At 44.2% G+C, this 19,887-nt stretch overlaps 1 protein-coding gene across 6 annotated transcripts in view; it reads left to right on the top strand.

Annotated features, from left to right (window-relative positions):
* The window catches only part of LOC137656536 (E3 ubiquitin-protein ligase FANCL-like), a 102,860-nt gene extending 82,973 nt beyond the window's left edge, over positions 1 to 19,887 (top strand). For 5 of the 6 annotated variants that reach the window (XM_068390737.1, XM_068390715.1, XM_068390730.1 and 2 more), the window contains 5 exons: positions 328 to 481; positions 12,491 to 12,639; positions 14,302 to 14,508; positions 14,923 to 14,994; positions 19,706 to 19,887. In XM_068390737.1, the coding sequence (XP_068246838.1) occupies positions 328 to 481; positions 12,491 to 12,639; positions 14,302 to 14,508; positions 14,923 to 14,994; positions 19,706 to 19,732 (609 nt within the window). In that variant the 3' untranslated portion in view covers positions 19,733 to 19,887. The remainder of the gene's footprint in view (positions 1 to 327; positions 482 to 12,490; positions 12,640 to 14,301; positions 14,509 to 14,922; positions 14,995 to 19,705) is intronic. The other variant, XM_068390725.1, reaches the window with a different exon arrangement.

Below are 19,887 nucleotides of genomic sequence, written 5' to 3'. Positions count from 1 at the left end.
TGTCATGCATTGTTTAAATATATAAAAGAGAATTTATGGCAGTATTTTCTGTTTTGATAAATTATTTTGTTGAAAACACCAATTAATTTAGATAAGTGGATTCAATTATGAAATGAATATAAAAGAAAAACTAACTTTATTTAATTAAGATTTACTTTTGTGGAAAATCTCCATTTTGTTTTTGTGAAAAATCTATCTGGTTTTATTTTTTATATGACACACTTTAAAAATATAATCTTAGCTAACACATTATGGAAATTCATTAAGTCCTATATAAATTATAAGGAAAGACCTGTTCAAAATGAAATAATTCTGTGCTTTTTACAGGTTGAGGGTCTTCATTCAATTTTTGCTGCATTCAAGGAACAGTTGTCAAGTCTACAGCAGTTTTGGGATATCTTGGATGACTTAGATGAAATGGCAGTTGTGTTGGACCCACAGAACCCTGAAAGACGACACAAAACTCGGCGCATCTTTTTAAGTAGGTTAACTGGATTGATATTAGTAGGGATGTTTGGCTTATAATATACTGTATAATTTATATTTATTCCAGCACTAAATACAATCCTTACGCTCTTTACATAGGAGTATTATTTTGGAGCTAACTGAAACCACCTGTTAAATTTTGCGAGTTGTAACTATCCTTCACTGGTTAGCGGGAGAGGAAGTAGCGGGGTTAGCCCGCCACCACACTCACACTAGGACTAGTAAACACCGTCACTTTTTTATTTAGTCTCGGTGGAGTGTAGATGTGTCTGACTCCTCCACTAACCCTAAAATATATATCCATTTATTTTAAGAACCTGCCTAAATTGGAAAAATTTTCCCTTTTCAGGTTTGACTGCCCATGAGATCCAGCATGCGAGTTTGTCCTGGTATTGAAGGGTGCTGGTGCGGTACCTTTATACCCAAGGAGACGGACCCTCATGGTCTCTGTCCTGTATGTATAGGTCACATATGCATGCAAGAATCTCCTTGTGTGGAGTGTAGGCTCCCTACACTTCACACAAGGAGATGCTCGCCCTGCCAGTGGAAGAGATTTAGTAAGCGAGGAAAGAAGGTAAAGAGGGATCGTTCCGCTTTGAGGTTAGGCTCGGAAGGGAAGAAACCTCCCTGTCATTCTCTGTTAGCTTGATCTCTTCTCAATGACACTCTTATTCTACTTCCCCTAAACAGAAGAGGGCAATCACTTCCCCTCCGGGAGATACCTTACTTTTGCGCTTGAGTAGGGGTTCGAGATCTCCGAGAGAGGTTACCCTCACAGACAACTATAGGATTTCGCCTATAGAATTGAGCTGTCCAGAACCCTCATCTAAGGTGACAGAGGTTCCCTTTTCTGTCCCCTCCAAAGGAGCAAGACCTAAGGGGGTGGGAAAGGAGAGTTCTTCCCTTCTCAAATGCCTTAACATCTGCCCAAGGGAAAGGAAACACAAAAACCTTACCCAAGAATTGGCATTCAACAGATGAACATCAATCTGGAGGGGAACATCCGTCGGCTTCGTCTGCCTCCGTAAGACCAGAGCATAGTGGTCTCCTTCTGAGGGCTCAGTCCTTAGGCAAAAGGAAGTTGACGACCTAGACCTTCCTTGGGCTGCTATGGATGCCAGCTTGGAGGAGGAACTATTCGACCACGGGTCAGAACACTCCGACGGAGCACTTCCGGCGTCCGCCAGCCTTAAGATATCACTCCTGAAGCAGAAGGATGCAGATTGCCTCTTTCTGCAAGTTCTTACCTGCATCAGAAAGGTGAATAATATAGGGGAGCCAGATCAGATCCTGTTGGAGGAAAAGGATACGGTCCTAGACCTCTTCTACGATACGCCGAGGGCCACCAAGACTAAAATAGCCTTACCTTGGTCAATGGGGGTTAAAGCTGGAAAGAAAGAGACCTTACGGCCAAGTGATAGCAACATCCCGATCTCTTAGTTCGGTTGACTCCTCTTGGTTACTTGCTCCACCATGACTTCTGTTTCCTCTACCGCTAGACCCAGCATTCTACCTCTAACTTACAACTCTTCTTTGGCTCGACTGGTAACTCTACTAGTACAGTTCTCTGCAAATGACGCTGCCAACATAGATGTTCCTTGTAAGCCGCTTCATGATTGGAGTTCCGGTTTGAGACTGTAGGCTTCTTCATTACAAACAAAGATCTCTCCATCCTACAGATGAAGGAATCCCTACTAGCAATCATCTTCTTGGGAGCCAAAACTCTTTGAGTTCTTAACAGAGAATGTTGTTAACCAGTAGGTTAATTGGGTCTGGAGACAGCACGATGCGATGGTCTCAAGATTCCAGAGCCAGGTCCCAAAGAGAGAAGCAATGAGACTGCGTAACAGCCCCTGTTCCATGTGGAGGACATCAGGGCTGTCTCTGACATGGAGAAAGGCGAGTAAGACTTCCTTCATCATAGAACAATCACCTCATGCTCCCACTTGACGGTACCTCCACCGCAGAGATCTTCTACAATTGACAGTCAAGGGTTGAAGAAGAAGAAATTCCATGAGAAGCAATCCACTCAGCAAGCACCTAGACAACATTTTCAACATAGGGGCACCAGAAGGGACAAAGTAGGTAGAAAAAACAGGCAAGGATGTTCCCACTAGGAAGGGCCCACCCCCAACTAGTCCACCAGTAGGGGATAACTGAAATGTGAGTGGCAGAAGTGGATGTTCCATGGAGCCGAACATTGATCAATGTCTGTATCGCGAGAGGGATACATCGTCCCTTTCACGAACACTCTCTCTCCTCTTGACCCTACATACAACTTTGTTGGATTCCTATGCAAGGGGATCTGAGAAGGAATAGGCCCTACGGCCTGGAGTCCAGACTATGTTAGAGAAGGACATTCTCCAAGAGGCCCAGCTAGATTCTCCAGGCTTCTACAGTCGCTTATTTATGGTCGAAAAGGCTTCTGGGAGCTGGAGACCAGTCATCAACCTCTCAACATTGAATGGGTTTGTACGTCAGATCCCGTTCAAGATGGAGACGGCTCGTATGGTCAGACAGGCTGTCAGACCTCAAGACTTCATGATATCAAAAGATCTCAAAGACGCATACTTCTAGATCCCTATTTATCCATCCTCGAGAAAGTACCTAAGATTCATGTCAGGAGGAAAGTTATACCAATTCAAAGTGCTGTCGTTCAGCCTGTCCACAGCACCTCAGGTGTTCACAAGGGTAGTCACCCTAGTGCACACACAAGAATGACATTCATCTGCTTTGATACCTAGACTATGACATTCATCTGCTTTGATACCTAGACTTCTCGCATTTTGCTGAAATATGGGGATCGGGGTAAATTACAAGAAATCTCACTTTCAACCATGTCAAGGCTCAGTATAGCTAGGAATGAGAATCAGGACAAAACTAGGCAAGATCTTTCTGTCCAAGGAATGAATAGAGAGACAAAGTGACAGCCCAGATCTTCCTCTCTAGAGACAAATTGCCAGCACACCAATGGCAAAAACTGTTGGGCACTTCAAGTTTTCTAGAGAAGCTAATTCTCAATGGTCGTCTCCACATCAGACCTTTTGGTCTCAGCACTTGCATCCACCAAGTACTCTGGTACTGGTAGGTCAAGAGCAGAAGAGAGACCCGAGATGGTGGGTCTCAGACATCAACCTACTCGTGGAAGTAGACCTCTCTCCTCATCCAGATTTGTTGCTCTACAAAATCTTCAAAAGAAGGGGGGGTTGAGAATGGGCTCACCTGTTGCACCTCACGGTTTCCAGACTGGTCCGAATCCGAGCAAGAATGCCACATGAAATTCCTAGAAATCAAGGCAGCCTTTCTCGCCCTCAAACACTTCCATCGGCTCCTTTCAGGCACTCCGTAGTGTTGAGGAACGACAACAAGACAGTAGTGTTACACAGAAAAACAAGGAGGTACTTTTTCACAGCCCCCTTTGCCAACTAGCTGTGCTGTAGAAATCCTCAGGTGAACAAAAGACAACTTGGTAGCCCTTGCAGTCCGGTTTATACCAGTCAAGAACAACGTGCTGGCGGACAATCTGAGCCAGAGGACTTGGATAGTAGGCTCCCAATGGTCCTTGAAACAACAGAAAGCCAACAATGTTTTGACTTTTTGAGATTCACTTACAACAACGAGTTTGCAGCATTCCTCTACCAAAAACCTACGGAGTACTGCTCCCCAGTATCGGATCCACAGGTATTTTGGCAAAAAGCCTTTGAACACCCGACGTCAGGATGGATGTTCCTCCCCTTCTCCGTAGTAAGGAGGCTCTAAAACAAAGTCAGGGCATCTCACGATCTGTCGATGACTCTTATAGCTCCACTGTGGCAGTATGCAGAATGGTTTCCCGACCTTTAACATCTCCTTACTGAGGCACCGAGAGAGCTCCCCACACTTCCCAATCTACTCAGATAATCAAACGTCAAGATATTCCATCAAGCGATACCATCACTTTGGCTTCATGCCTGGAGGTTATCCAGCAACTAATCAAAAAGAAGGCTTTTCAAGATCAGTTGTAAGGAGAATGGCAGGATACCTTTGCATATCGGTCAAAGTGGTTCGTCTTTTATGGTTGGTGTTGTGGATGGGGTATCGCTCCTCTCAGTGCCACTATTTCAATGATAATAGAGTTTTTAGTGTACCTCAGGGAGGAAAAACTTTCAGTTTCAGCGTATAAAGGCTATTGCTCGGCCTTGAGCCTTGTATTCAAGTTGAATAGTGTTAACATTTCCTCCTTGACGGAATTGTCTACTCATAGGAAATTTTGAGCGCACATGCCCTCAGTCAGAAGTCAAATCACCTCCTTGGAATGTGGTGAAAGTCCTACGTTCACTGAAAGGAACCCTTTACGAACCTCTTTGTCAAGCCTCAGAGCGAGACTTTAACCCCAAGGGCTCCAACAGGGAAAATAGTCCAGTAGAAAGGAAATACAAAAGTTTAAGAACAATAACCACATTAAAATAAATCTTTCATATATAAGCACTCTCTCCTCCACAGATGATTAGACCACTGACACCTCACAGGTGGTCTACGGCTCGTGAACCTGCAATTGAGCTTCCATCCTCCCTCCCTGCCTTCAGTAAGGACATGTCCTGGTTTTCTAAGTTGGTGAGAACAGTTTGTCTGACGGTTACCAGCTCTGCTGACTCCCGCATATAAGCACCACATACCAGCAGCTTCATTTAGGAATGCCTCTAGAGGCCATAGCGACGACTACGACCCATCCCGGGCTCCTATGGGTGAGAGTTCGTGGATGGATGGTGACCAGTATGATTACGAGCGGGACGACACTCTTCCTAGGTCATCTAGTACAAGGTTTACAGAGGCTGAGCAGAAGGAAACTGACCATGCATGAGAGCTATCAACAGCCTGGACGACCCTTCATCAGGTCTGTCTGAAGGGATAGTGTTGTTATCGTTATGGCGCTAGAAACCCTCCATGACCAGCGCAGCATTGCCCCGGTCGAGGAGGTTGAAGGGTGGCAGAAAGAAGGCCTTCTCCCACATAGCCGGGCTTCAAACTCCTTTCAATCCAGCGACTCGTCGAAGCTCTTACTTCCTACCCCCTTCATCCAGCAGAGGAGATATTATGAAGTAACGGAAGAGAAATTTTCAGCCTTACATCTAGACCCAGCTATAAAATCGCTGACTAAAGATGTCTCGTACCAGAACTCGCAGGACTTTTCATCACTTCATCAGATATCGACTCCCTGAATATGGAGAAAGAAACTCGCAGGACTTTTCATCACTTCATCAGATATAGACTCCCTAAATATGGAGAAAGTCGTAAAGTTTGCCATGCAGGCTACAGTACTTTGTGGTTTAATCTGTTGCTAGGGTCAGTTGGCTATCTGATCATGACAGAACTGGTCACAGGAACATACCAGGATGTCCATGACGACCTTCCTATTATCAAGTACCAGGACTGCCGAGTTCCTTGCTTACCAAGTGGTCAACTTAGGGTTGCATTCACCCAATCTCGCCCTCCATTAATTTTGCATCCAGTTCTGTCAAACTCCTACACAAAGGGATCTGTGAAAAAACTGGCTCTCAGGGCCAAAGTCTAGACCATGTTGGAGAAGGGCACTCTCTAAGAGGTGCTAGACAAGCACCCAGGCTTTTACAGTAGAGTCTTTCTTGTGAAGGCGGCATCTGGAGGCTAGAGACCCATCATCGATCTTCTTTCCTGAACAATTTTGTGCAGGATGGACTGTGGACACGGTCAGACAGGTAGAAAGATCACAGGACTTCATGTGCATGTTGGACCTAAAGGACACATACTTCCAGATCCTAGGATCATCTTCGACAACTGACGATACCAGTTTAAGGTACTGTGCTTCAGCCTGTCAAAAGCACCTCAGATTTTCACAAGCTTTTTCTCCCTAGTGTCAACCTGGGCCCACAGGATCAGCATTCGTCTACCCGAGCTTCCCTGCCACCCTCCCCTACCCAGAGTAGGGGACGAGGTAAGTCCGTTGCGGGAAAGAGGCCTGTGGCCCTTCCCCAGGAGTCTGAGCTGCAAGATAATGGGATTGTGGCGTCTTTCCAGGCAAGTGTGGGGCCTGAGGGAGGGTTGGGAGTGTGTGTGGGGGACGGAGTCCTGGTGCAAGCAGGGCACGTCTCCTCTGATGACCCTATGTGGGGGAAAAAATGTCCCTAATTCTTCTCCAGCCTCCTGGGCTTGTTTTTCAGGAACTTCTGCAGCCGAAGGTACCGCTGAGAAGGAACGCTCGCCGACATCGGACCCCCTCGCGTGGGTATCCCCGAAGACACCCTTCAGGTCCCCGCTGAGAATGAAAGAGGGCTTCGGTTCCCCACTGAAGAGCGTCCGCTCTCCCCTCCAGCGCCATCTGCTACGTTTCCGGACGTCTTCCTACAGGCCCCACCGCCGGTCGAGCGTCGAGGGATCCCTCCTACGTCTTCGCGGGAGTCGGCCCCGCCTAAACGGGCCTACAAGTCGTCGGGTTTGGCAGTTTAGGCTTTTTCCTGCTCCTCGGAGGACGAAGCCCGGAGAAAACACAGAAGGCATCGAGAGAAGTCCCGCAGGAGGCACTCCCGTTCGCGCTCCCGCTCCAGGTCTCGCCACTGGAGAAGACGTTCCTGATCCCCCAGAAGGAAATGGAGAAGTGGCTCCCCAGACGAGGAGTGGGTGGTTATACCTCGCAGCAGACTGTTGGAGTTAGCAGCGGTCCCAGGCTCTTCAGGTTGGCGCCCTAGAGCCCGTTCTCCGGAGAGGTACTCTTCCAGTAGCATATTCGACCGACGGAGGGAGTCGTCGTTCCAGGTCCCAGCAGACAGGCATAAGTCCGCGAAGGTTCCGGCTTCATCCGCCCAGCGGATAGAGTCGCCCCTTCGGTCTGGCAGCCGCGTCCAGACCTCCAAGACATCCCTGAGCCGTCAGGATCGTGAAGGACGGCTCCCCTCGTCGAGTAGACCCGCAGACACGTGGTCCTCCGTGAAGAAGGATAGACCGAGGACGGAGGCCTCCGTCTCGACGGCTATGCCCGTTCTTCAACCAGAACCCCAGGAGATGGAGAGGACCAAGGCCTTGGCTTCCCCCGTACGGAGGTGCCCCGTCGCATGCAGCAGTTCGTCCTGCGGAGAGGCTGGACGATCAGGGGGAGGGCTCTGCAGCGGAAGTATCAGCCTATCGCAGAATGATAGGCATCATCCGGAGACACCACAGGCTAGACGAGCCCAAGCCCTCCTCCGAGGAATTCTGGCGATCCAGTCTCAACAGACTGGTGGGTGCCTCCATCCAGCAGAGACCCTCCCTGGCCCTTCCGCTAGCCAGGGATGTGAAGCTAGGTAGAGCCCACGTAGACAAGATTGTGGCCAACCAAGCCGAGGCTCCCAAGAACCAGAGTTCCTCCAAACTACTACAGGGCCTGAAGTCCCAGAGCAAGTTCTACCTTCCGGAGGGCCACCGTAAAGGCGCATGTACCCTGGAGCCTGCACTCGCCGTTTTGGGACAAGGAGCTGCGGAAGAGAGAGCCTCGTCAGCACCAATCCGTTTCTCTCCTGCGGAAGCCACCATGATGGAGGAGATTGCGAAGGACCTGGTGAACGTCTCCTCCTGGCTAGATTTGTGGGCTTCTACCCTGGTGGGCATCCAGGCATTGTACGACCTCACGATCCTAGAAAATCAGGCCTTACTCAAGGAGCTGATTAGCTCGGGAGGTAAGGCCCTGAAGTTTCTCTCATACCAGTCACTAGCACAGGCTGCCAACTGGGTCCTACGGAGGAGGGACACGATCCTTAACAAGATAACCAGACGGCTCCCCAACAGAGAGGCGAGGTCCCTGAGAAGCCTAACCCTGTGGGATGACTCGATTTTCCCCCTGAAGGCAGCTGAGGAGTCGATTGAAAGGGTCAGAAAACTCAAGGACCAGGGCGATCCCAGACCTCCCCCAGTGAGGAGGCCCACGCACAGAAGGTCGACCTCCGATGTTCCTCCGCCATCTCGGGCTACTCCTAGCCAGACCAGGAGAGACACCCCTACTACGGCCTGGTCACAGTCCTATCAGCCCTCCCGTAGGGGAGCAGCCTCAGCTCAATCTTCCTATAGGCTTTCGTATGCAACGTCCAGAAGAGGGCGTTCAGGCCACGCCTCTAGGAGAAGATAGGGAGGGAGGCCCCCTACTCCTGCTGAAGCCTCAGGTGGGGGGGGATGCCTCAAACACTCTTGGCAAGCATGGAAAGACCACGGAGCAGACCTGTGGACCGTGGCAGTCCTGAAGGAAGGGTACAGGTTACCTTTCCTAGCGGAACCCCCACCTCTGATACCAGATCAGCAGGCAGGGTGGCTAACCCCCAAGGACCCCTTGAAAAAGACAGCCCTACAGGAAGAAGTCTCAGCGATGTTGGCAAAAGGAGCGATGGAACCAGTCAAGGACCCTGGTCCGGGGTTCTACAGCAGGCTGTTCCTGGTGGAGAAGGTGACAGGGAGCTGGAGACCGGTCATGGACCTCTCAGCCCTCAACAAATTCGTGTCCAAGACCGACTTCAAGATGGACACTCCGAAGTCGGTCTTAGCGTCCTTGAGGGAAGGGGACTTCATGATGTCAGTAGACCTCAAGGACGCCTACTTCAAAATTCCAATTCATCCATCCAGCAGGAAGTACCTACGGGTGAAATGGGGTATCCAGACGTTGCAGTTCAAGACCCTCTGCTTCGGGCTGTCCACAGCCCCTCAGGTCTTCACGACGGTCTCAGCCTAGGCACACGAACAGGGCATTCGCCTGATTCGATACCTAGACGACTGGTTGTTACTTTCAGCCTCAGAGGAAGTACTGAGGGAACAAGGCACGAAGCTTCTGCGGTTCTGCAACGTCCTGGGTATCATCATCAACCTGAAGAAGTCCCAGTTGATACCCTCCAACAGGATGACCTACCTCGGAATGGTTCTGGACTCCCGGTTGGCGAGAGCCTTCCCCTCCGCGGACGGAGATTAGACAACCTAGACCGAGTCCTCCGCCCCTTCCTGTTGGACCAGCCCAGGAGAGCGAAGGACTGGTAGAGACTGATAGGACACCTTGTGTCAATAGAGAAACTGGTCCCCCAGGGCAGGCTGAAGCTCAGAGAGGTCCAGTGGAATCTGAAGGAGAACTGGAACCAGAGGGACTCCCCCCACAAGGTGATCCCGGTGTTCCCGGAGACGAAGGAGGTCCTAGAGTGGTGGTGCGGCAGGTCGAACACCCTCAAGGGAGTGCCCTTCGCAGCCAACCCTCCGGAGATGCTCCTGTTCACAGACACATCAAAGGAGGGGTCCCCACAAGGTGATCCCGATGTTCCCGGAGACGAAGGAGGTCCTAGAGTGGTGGTGCGGCAGGTCGAACACCCTCAAGGGAATGCCCTTCGCAGCCGACCCTCCGGAGATGCTCCTGTTCACAGACACATCAAAGGAGGGGTGGGGTGCCCATCTGCTCGGACGGTCAGCAAGAGGGACCTGGACGAAAGAGGAGAAAGCCCAGCACATAAACGTGTTAGAGATGCGGGCAGTACGAAGGACGTGCCTGGAGTTCGTTCATCTACTCCGGGGGGAATACCGTGGCGTTGATGTGCGACAACGCCACGGTAGTGGCCTACATAAAGAAACAAGGAGGACCAAGATCGAAGGAGTTGTACGTCCTCACGTTGGAACTGCTGGAATGGGCCGAAGTAGAACAGATCAGGATCTCAGCAAGGTTCATTCCGGGAAAAAGGAATGTCCTGGTCGACGGCCTCAGCAGGATGGGACAAGTAGTGGGTTCCAAATGGTCCCTGCACCCAGAAGTAGCCAAAACCATCATTCTAAAATGGGGGTCGCCGGTGATGGATCTCTTCGCAACGAGGTCGAACGCACAGCTCCCCGTGTTTTGTTCTCCTGTCCCAGACCCAAGAGCGGCGTTCGAGGACGTCTTCCAACATCCCTGGGACAACCTCGACGTTTATGCCTTCCCCCCCTTCGGGATGCTCAGACAGGTCCTCAACAGAGTAAGAAGGGTGGACAACCTGTGGATGACTTTGGTAGCGCCCTGGTGGCCGGAGAGAGAATGGTTCGTGGATCTAAAAGAACTGGCACGACTTCCACCTTGCCCTTCCAGACGGGTTAGACCTTCTTCGGCAACCACATTTCCAAAGGCTTCACGAGAACCCTCGGTCCCTCCGTCTTCACGCGTGGAGGTTATCGAGCGTCTCTTGAGGAAAGGAGGCTATTCGTCGGGGATGGCAGCGAGGATGTCAGGCTACCTGAGACGATAATCGGCAGCAGTCTACCAATCAAAGTGGGCCACCTTAACTAAGTGGTGCGCCTCTAAGAACATCAGGCCCCTGAGGGCCTCCATCCTGGAGATAGCGGACTTCCTGGTTTATCTCAGGGACGTGGCCAACATGTCCATCCCGGCCATCAAGGGAGTACGGTCTGCTCTGGGTCAAGTCTTCCTCCTGAAGGGCATCGACCTAGGAGCCTCCAGACATCTATCGATGCTCATTAAGAGCTTCGAACAATCGTGTCCCCCGCAAGCCGTTAGAGTGCCACAGTGGGACGTGGGCAGGGTCCTGAAGATGTTGTCAGAGCCTCTCTTCGAACCTCTAAAGGACATCGTGGACAATAATCTCACCCTCAAGACGGTTTTCCTATTGGCATTAGCTTCGGCGAAACGAGTAGGGGAGATACATGGACTGTCCTACGAGGTCTCTCACTCGAAGTGCTGGCGGGAGCTCACCTTCAGGTTCGCCATCCTTCGTTGCGAAGACCCAGAATCCGGCCGTGTGGGATCCCAGGTATGAGGGGTTCTCAGTACCAGCAATTCCTCGTTCGGACAACTCGAAGGACTTGCGTCTGTGCCCTGTCAGGGCCGTAAGAAAATACTTAGAGAGGACAGCCAGACTTCGGCCCGAGATCAAAAGTCTGTTTGTGTCCACGGGCCTGGTGAAGAAGCCAGTCTTGAAGAACACTATCTCCTTCTGGTTGAGGCAGGTGATCATCAGGGCCTACAGTAAAGCGGGTATCCCCCCCGCCGGGAAAGCCCAGACCCCACGACATTAGGGGTCTGAGCACCACGTTAGCGTTCGAGAAGAATATGGCAGTGGGCCAAATCCTGAGAGCTGGCACCTGGACTAACCAGTCTACCTTCACTGCTCATTACTTGAAGGACTATTCAAGAAAATCCCTAGACGGTTTCTCGATAGGTACTGTCGTTTCTGCGCTCCAAACGGTTTAAAGGTCTAGCCCCATTGATAACCACGGGTAGAAAGTACAAGAGACACAGGTTCGTTCCTTAACCCCCTTGTTCTTCCCCCCCCTCTTTTCCGCTTAAAATGGTCTCAGATAGGACTCTGAGCCGGGATACAAGGACCCCTACTTTGGAAGGACATGGCTCCTAGGATTTCTTGCAGAGGTGAGTTACTTAGACACTAAGATGGGTTTTTTGTGTAGTTTCCCCGATTCTCGTTTTTCCTTGGGGTCATCAAGACCTAGCCTTCTATCTAGGTCTTTGGATATATCTCAGCATGGTCTCAGAGTGTTAAGGCCACTCCCACCTCCTAAAAGTATAAGTCTCCTAAGAAAGTAGTTCGAGGTAAGTACTCCGTGTTGGAACAAATCACAAATTTTTAAGTAATTTGTATTTTTCCTAACAGTACTTACCTCGAACTACTTTCGGGTAATGGCCCCCTCTTCCTTCCCAGAGTGCCTTATGGAATTCTTAGAGACCTAAAACTACCAAGAACTTACTGGAGTTCGAGACCTGAGCAAGCATGCTCTCTGACCCAGGGTTAGCCTCAGGGCGCGTATCACTCCGCCTGAGGTTACCCCTCATAGAAAATGGGTATAGGGTAGACTACACAAAACTCTGGTCAGTTGGGAGGAGATCCCAGATACTCCTAAGAAAGTAGTTCGAGGTAAGTACTGTTAGGAAAAATACAAATTACTTAAAAATTTGTGATATTTTACTAACTGAAGGTACAGAAATGTAAACTAAAGCATATATATTCTCAAAATATTTTCCAGTACAGTATTTTCTTCCTCTTTACAACAGGTAACCACGTGAGCGTACAGCTGACGATATCGGTGGACCACCCACGTAACTTACCCCAGTTTCACCTGTTTGGTCCGTCCTCGTTGACAACTCCTCTTAATGCTCGCTTGACAGAGAAGTACCAGGTACTATACATCATCATCATTGCTGTAAGCATCTGTATGTCAGCTCCACCTTTTAAAAAGTCAGACGAAGAGTAATTTCACACCTTATCAACTATATCTTCCTGAAATAACTGTGGGAATTGTCAATACATATTCAGACTAGCTCACTTGTATTAGAAAGATAAGGGTGAGTGGTTTTGAGCTAGAGACCTAGCCTAATTGGACTAGCAAAATCTTCAACTTAATAATACATCTTGTTCTTATATTAAGGACTTACTGTACTTATCCTTATTTCAACAGGGCCTCCTCGCAGATCCTCCCTTGTCTTGCAACTAATGTACCGTCCTTTTTTTTTTTACCATCTTTTTCTCGTCCTTTCTTGTCAATCTTTTCTCTAAATTCTAAACACACAGTGTCTTCGTTACTCCTTTATAAGTAGCACAATCTTTCCAGGTACTGTAAACTCATCAGAAAAAATGGATTTGAAAAGTCGATATTAAAGTTTACATAAAGTTAAATCATTTATTTTATTTGTTGTTACATCAGCAAGGTTACATGATTTTTTTTTTCCATTTTATTCGTGCTGTGATTTCATCCTTGAAAAAATTAACAAATTGAGCTACAATTCTTTACTGTGTAGTAAAGTGTTCCTGATGATCTAAAACTCACTGGGAGTAATCTCACTTGGTTTCTGTTATATTGCAAATGAGGAACCAACAAAACTAAAAAACTTGGAACAATGTGGTGAAGATTCTTTAAAACTTTTTGCACCAGAAAACAAATACAATACATTATCTTCTTTTTTACTAAGACAGTATGAGCATTGCTGTTATATTTATGCATGTCATTGTTTAAAATAAAGAAAGAAAAATTAAATACAAGAATTTGTGATCTTAAAGATTATCACCACTTTTAGGGAGTACAGTAATGTAGTCTGATTATCGCCAATTTTAGGAGTAATGTAGTCTGATTAGTCCGGTTGGTCTATTGTGATCATGATGCTTGTTTGATATTTAAATGTGAGGAGCGCAAATCTATTTACTGGCTCATTAATCAGGGAATATGTTAAAAGTATAAAAGCATGAAAAGTATACCGTGACAACTTACTTTAAAAACAATAAATAAACCCTGTAACAACTCACTTCAAAAACAATAAAAGGACACCCTATGATAACTCACTTTAAAAACAATACAAGGATACCCCGTTATAACTCATTTTAAAACTCTATAGTTTATATGTGACACATCTGTTTTTATGTTGTTACGGTTTTTATTGTTAATTTTTTTCTCATTATTTATTTATTTCCTTATTTCCTTTCACCACTGGGCTATTTTTCCCTGTTGGAGCCCTTGGGTGTATAGCATCTTGGTTTTCCAACTAGTGTTGTAGCTTGGCTAGTAGTAGTAATAATAATAATAATAATAATAATAATAATAATAATAATAATAATAATAATAATAATAATAATAATAATAATAATAATAATAACAACTACACCCAGTGACAACTCTCTTTAAGAATAACATAACTACCCTGTGACATCTCACTTTAAAAACAAAGTACAACCTGTGACAGCTAACTTTAAAAGCACAAGTACACTGTATCTGATAACTCAATTTAAAAACACAATAAGTAAACCCTGTGACCACTGACCTTGAAAAAAAAAACATGAATTATGCTCTGTGATTGCTCACTTTACATTTCAGGACTGGGACCCTGAGCAGAGTATTGTGAGCAATATTGAGAGGGTCCTTGAAGTAGAAGTAGTGAAGCGGTCAATGGAGCCGGATGACGGGAATGCGGAATGGGGCACGGAGTGTGCCGTGTGCTACTCATTGCATCTTGAAGGCTGCCATCCAGATTTCACTTGTGACCACTGCAGTCAGTCATTTCATTTACAATGTTTGTATGAGGTAAATCAAGATGGTTAACTTACAATAAAAACAGCTAATCAGTGACTTTTGAAGTTATGATGTCTTTATTCTGTACTATACAGAACCAGTGGTTTACTATTCAGTATTTTTCCTTGTATCCATTTTTCTACTCATCATTACATTACCTAATTTGTGTGTTCTGATGACAAAACTCACTTTGCCTCGAATATGTTTGTCTCTCGTATTAGAGCTTACATTAATTCTTCTTGAGCCATACCATGTACAGTGGTTTTAACTTCATCTATAATGTCTATGGAACACGACGTAATGTTGTTTGTTATGTACTGTATGAAATCCATGGAATAAATATCAGTTTTCAAGATTCAATCATTTATGAATGATGTAAAAATTGTATTATTATAACCAGCCTTTTCTTTTCTTCTTTTTTTCCAGTGGCTTCATGGACTCCCTAATAGCAGACAGAGTATGAACTTCATTTTTGGAGATTGTCCGTACTGTTCGATGGTTTGTTATTTCTACTTGTTTTACAGGTTTATCTTAAGTGTTCTAGAGGGAATTGTTCTTCAGTATACATTTGACATGAGGAATATTTCCCCAGTTTCTTTTTTTTATGCCATAGATTAGATGACAGGTAATAGTACAGTACTGTATTACCAATTGTATTCTCATGAGTCATTCATAGATTTAAGAGGCCCAAAGGCCTCACCTATTTTTCAGCTTTTCTATTGCGTAAAATTTCAACTTTACATTTTTAAATATATAGTATGTCAACCGCAAATATATTTTTCTTTCTTCACTTATTCATAATAGTTACAATTTAATCATTGTTTTCAATAATTTCCTAGTTTTTAAACTTCTCAAAAGTTTGTACCTAATGAATGTTACCTTGCCTCTTTTTTTTTTTTTTCTTTTTTATCAATTTTTAAAGAAAATCAATTGAATCTCGAATACATTTCAATTCCATTCCATTTCATTATTTGTATACTGCAGAAGAAACAATTTCTAAAACTAACTTATTATTCTCAACATAAACTAATGTTCAAATTCCCAGTAAAAGTGAAGATGTTACTTTATTCATAGCAAACCCATTACTGATATAAGTGATAACTTGAGCAGAAGACAGCAGTTACTGAAACTGTGCAGGATATGGTATTGCAATGACCTGCAGAGTTACTGAAACTGTAGAACCAGACTAGAATAGAAGCAAGGGACCTTTGATAACCTATGCCAACAAGCAGGAAACCTAAAAGGCTTAATTCAAAGGAAGAGAATAAAACAGGAGTAGGAATTAAAATACTTTGACTGTACACAACCTGAGGTGTAGGAATTCAAATATTTTGACTATAGGACCTGAGGAGTAGGAATTCAAATACTATGACCCTACAGAACCTGGGGCATAGGAATTCAAATACTTTGACTACAGGGCCAGAGGCATAGGAATTCAAACATTTCAAATGACCTTTTCAAATAAAAATCATGTTTAAAATTATGTAAAATACCTGGGAAATCGCTAGATCGTATTAGAAGTCAACCTTGTTTAGGATGACTTTAATTATTTGTATATATGAAAATAGGGTACAGTATATAAATTGCACTAGCTTGAGAAATTTATTCAGTGCCCGAATGCAACTGTAGGAAAACCCAGCAATTTTACTGAAAAGTTGAAGAGATTGGATATTAAAATGGAAGAAAGGTAGTAGGAACAGAAGTAGAAGGCTATAAGGAAGTGCCGCTGGGGGACAAAGGAACACTGTACGAGCCTATAGTAATGCCAATGAAGTACTGATTGAGGTGCAGTGGTAGTCCTATCCACCTTTGGTGAGGATTTCAAGAGATGTAGAACTCTATGTTGCCTCAGGTGAGCATACAGGCATCAATCTCCCATGTTTCATGTATTGTTTTGGTTGGTCTTCAGCTGGAGACTTATCTTTTTCTGGTGAATAGAAACTTGTGGTCTATTAAATTCCTTATTCCTGATCTGGATTTTAATCTATTGTTTAGTGAAGTTCTTTATGCATCTTGCATAAGATTTTACATAATTCAGTCAGCATTGTTGTGCAACCAGGGGAAAACCTTATAATTGCACTAAAAAGTACAAATGGAAGGTAAGCTATATGGAGGCAAATGTACTATACTCTGAAGACTAGCACCCTCATTAGTCACGAGATATTCATTCTCTAAATCTTCCTCAATACCAAGAAAGAAGTTGGAAAACCCTCGGTATCAAATACGCAAAAGCTTGATGGCTTCCTGTACCAGTTACTACTTGTGTAAAAACTGCAGGAGCCTCAAGTAATGCTAACAATGCGCTGATTGAGGTACAGTGGTGGTCCTATCCACCTTTGGTGATGATTTTAACAAGGAGAGATATAAAACTCTATGTTGCCTCAGGTGAGTATATAGGCATCAATTTCCCGTGTTTCATGTATTGTTCTGTCAGGTCTTCAGCTGGTAACTTGTATCTTTATCTGTTGAATAGAAACTTGTGGCCTAATAAATTTGTTATTCCTGCTCTGGATATTAATCTGTTGTTTAGTTAGTTCTTCTCATGCATGTTGCATAAGATTTTACATAATTCAGTCAGCTGTTGTGCAACCAGGAGAAAACCCTACAATTGTACCATAGTCAGTTTATTTTTGCGAGGCAGATTTGCTCTGACTTGCTGGGGTGCCCTTTAGCTTGGAAAATTTTCTAATAGCTGATTGGTCAGAAGTATTTTTGTCCGAATACCATCATTGTTTTCAAATAATTACCAAGTAATGTGAATTGAAACTTATTTACTAACCTAAATTTCTCCCTCGGATATAGGTTTTGTCAATAAATAATGTTAACGAATAAATATATTTCAAAGTATCACGATGGTAAATCTAAATCTCAAAACGAACATCCGCCAAAGTCAACGTCAGGAGCTTGTTTTCGGATGGACGTTGCATAATTTTGTAACCTTTCACATATTTTAACAAATTGGGATAAATTACACTAGGCATAAGAAAAACATGTTATTATAAACTTTCTTTGAATACCAGAATCTACTAAACACATGGAATTGGTAAGGTAAAAGGAAGACCCACTTAGAGTGGGTCCTGGATAAAACGAGCATTCTACTGTCAAACACTATAGAGGGAATGTTAGGGAGATTTTAACCCGGCGGTGAAATTATGAATTCATTTAATTGATTTTTATGCAATTTATACAACACTTATGTATCCTCAAATCGAAAGTATTGCTATTAATAAAATTTAAACCTTTACAAAAAAATAACAACCCCTTTCTATATGGACTTACATCATAGGTCTATGATGTACAGTAAGTTCGTATAGAAAGGTTTGCTAATTCATTTTGTAAAGCTTTAAATTCTAGTGTATTGTGTAAAATATGTAGCTTATACACTTGTAAAATTAATCAGTGATGTACACGCACGCATATGTGTTCCAACATCTCGGCTGACGTCTCTCTCTTATCCCTTTTTATACAACTTGCACCATAGGCCTGTGATGGAAGTCCGTGAGGGAAGGGTTTTTTTTTTTTTTTTTTTTTTTTTTCGTAAAGGTTTAGATTTTATCAATAGCAATATTTTTGGTTTGAGGATTCTGCCGTGTTACACATAAATTGCTTAAAAATCACAAACGAATTTATAATTTCACCGCAGAGTTACAATCTCCCTAACATTTCCTCTTCGGTGCTTAACAGAAGAATGCTCGGTGGGTCTTGCTTGTACCTAACCGCTATTTTCACCTGCGAGTTTTATCAATTCCACGTTTTTAGTAGATTCTGGTAATCAAAGAAAGTTTACAATAACATGTTTTTCTTATGCTTAGTATAATTTATCCCAATTAGTGTTAAAATATGTGAAAAGTTGCAAAATTATGCAACGTGCATCTGAAAACAAGCTCCTGACATTGACTTTGGCTGGTGTTGTTTTTAAATTTAGATTTACCATCACAATACTTTATAATACATTTCTTCGTTAACATTCATTGATAAAACCTATATCTGCGAGAGAAATTTAGGTTAGTTAATAAGTTTCGATTCACATTACTTGGTAATTATTTGAAAACAATGATGGTATTCATACAAAAATATTTCCGACCAATCACCTATTAGGAAATTTTTCGAGCTAAGAGGGCATCCCTGCAAATTGGTGCAAATCTGCCCCGCTGAAATAAATAGACTATAAGACGTACAAATGGAAGGTAAGCCATATGGAGGCAAATGTACTCTGAAGACAAGCACCCTCATTAGTCAAGAGATATTCATTCTCTAAATCTTCCTCAATTTCAAGAAAGAGGTTGGAAGAACCCTCGGCATCAAATACGCACAAGGTTGATGGCTTCTTGTACCAGTTCCTACTTGTACTCGACCAAGCGTGAAGCAATTCCAAACAAGTAAAATGGGCAAATCCATGGATTGAATGGATTTAGGCACTCAACGCCAAGGGTGGGAGAAACTGGCATTTTTGCTTTGCAGTAGCTGGAAAACAAAAAAAGTTGGACTGCAAGATAAAGGAAATGAGGCAGCCGTCACTTAAAAAGATGAAAAAGGGGTTGTAAATCTTTCCCCAACAATGCTACAAAATTGCTTGGGGTCTGTGGCTATACTAGACTTGTAACCCAGCAAGCCCAAATTGCAAAATCAATTCTCTCTATGAAGTGAAAACTGGAAGAAAGGAGCTGAACCGAGGTAACAAGATAATACGCTAGTGCAGCTGGGGACAAGGAGCATTGCAAACACCCTCAAGTAATGCCTACGGTGCACCATGCGAGAGATTTGTTCTTCGAATCTGCGTATCTTGGTCTTGTAGTCATTTATGATGTTATTTTCCATCTGTATCTCATCTTCCCCTTCATCTCCATTTTCATGACCCTACAAAGTAAATGTAAGATGGAAGAAATTAAACTGAATGGAGATATAGTAGGAGGTAAAAAACTAGCTGCAGGTAGATGAAATAGATTTAAGCACATATAAATAGGCTGTGTTATAAGTAATGGTTTGTTATGAAAAAATTAAAATATTAAGATTTGAAAAAAATAATTGCTTAGTTTTTTCCATTATAAAAATTAAATAATTGCTTTTCTCCATAACTATTAAACAGGTCTGTACAGTGCAATAAAAATACGCCTAAAGGTATCCTTAACTTTCTTTAAATTTAGTACAAGGTTTAATTTGACAACCAGGAATTCTCTTGCTGATAATTGAAAATTTATTTATTTTACAGCTGATATCATGTAAAGTTCCTGAATAACTTGAGTAGAAGGAATTATACTCTACAAACAAACCTGCTGATGGTTCCACACAAGATTGAAATGCTACTAAACTGGTACTAGAATGCAGCAACTGGCATATAATTAATTCTACATGAAAGAAAAAAAAATTCAGATACTCAACTTGTTCAGAGTC

This window comes from Palaemon carinicauda, chromosome 1 (genome assembly GCF_036898095.1).
Source record: "Palaemon carinicauda isolate YSFRI2023 chromosome 1, ASM3689809v2, whole genome shotgun sequence".
NCBI classification, from domain to species: domain Eukaryota; kingdom Metazoa; phylum Arthropoda; class Malacostraca; order Decapoda; family Palaemonidae; genus Palaemon; species Palaemon carinicauda.
Note: the sequence above shows the minus strand (reverse complement) of the source record. Positions and strands in the feature narration are given on the sequence as shown.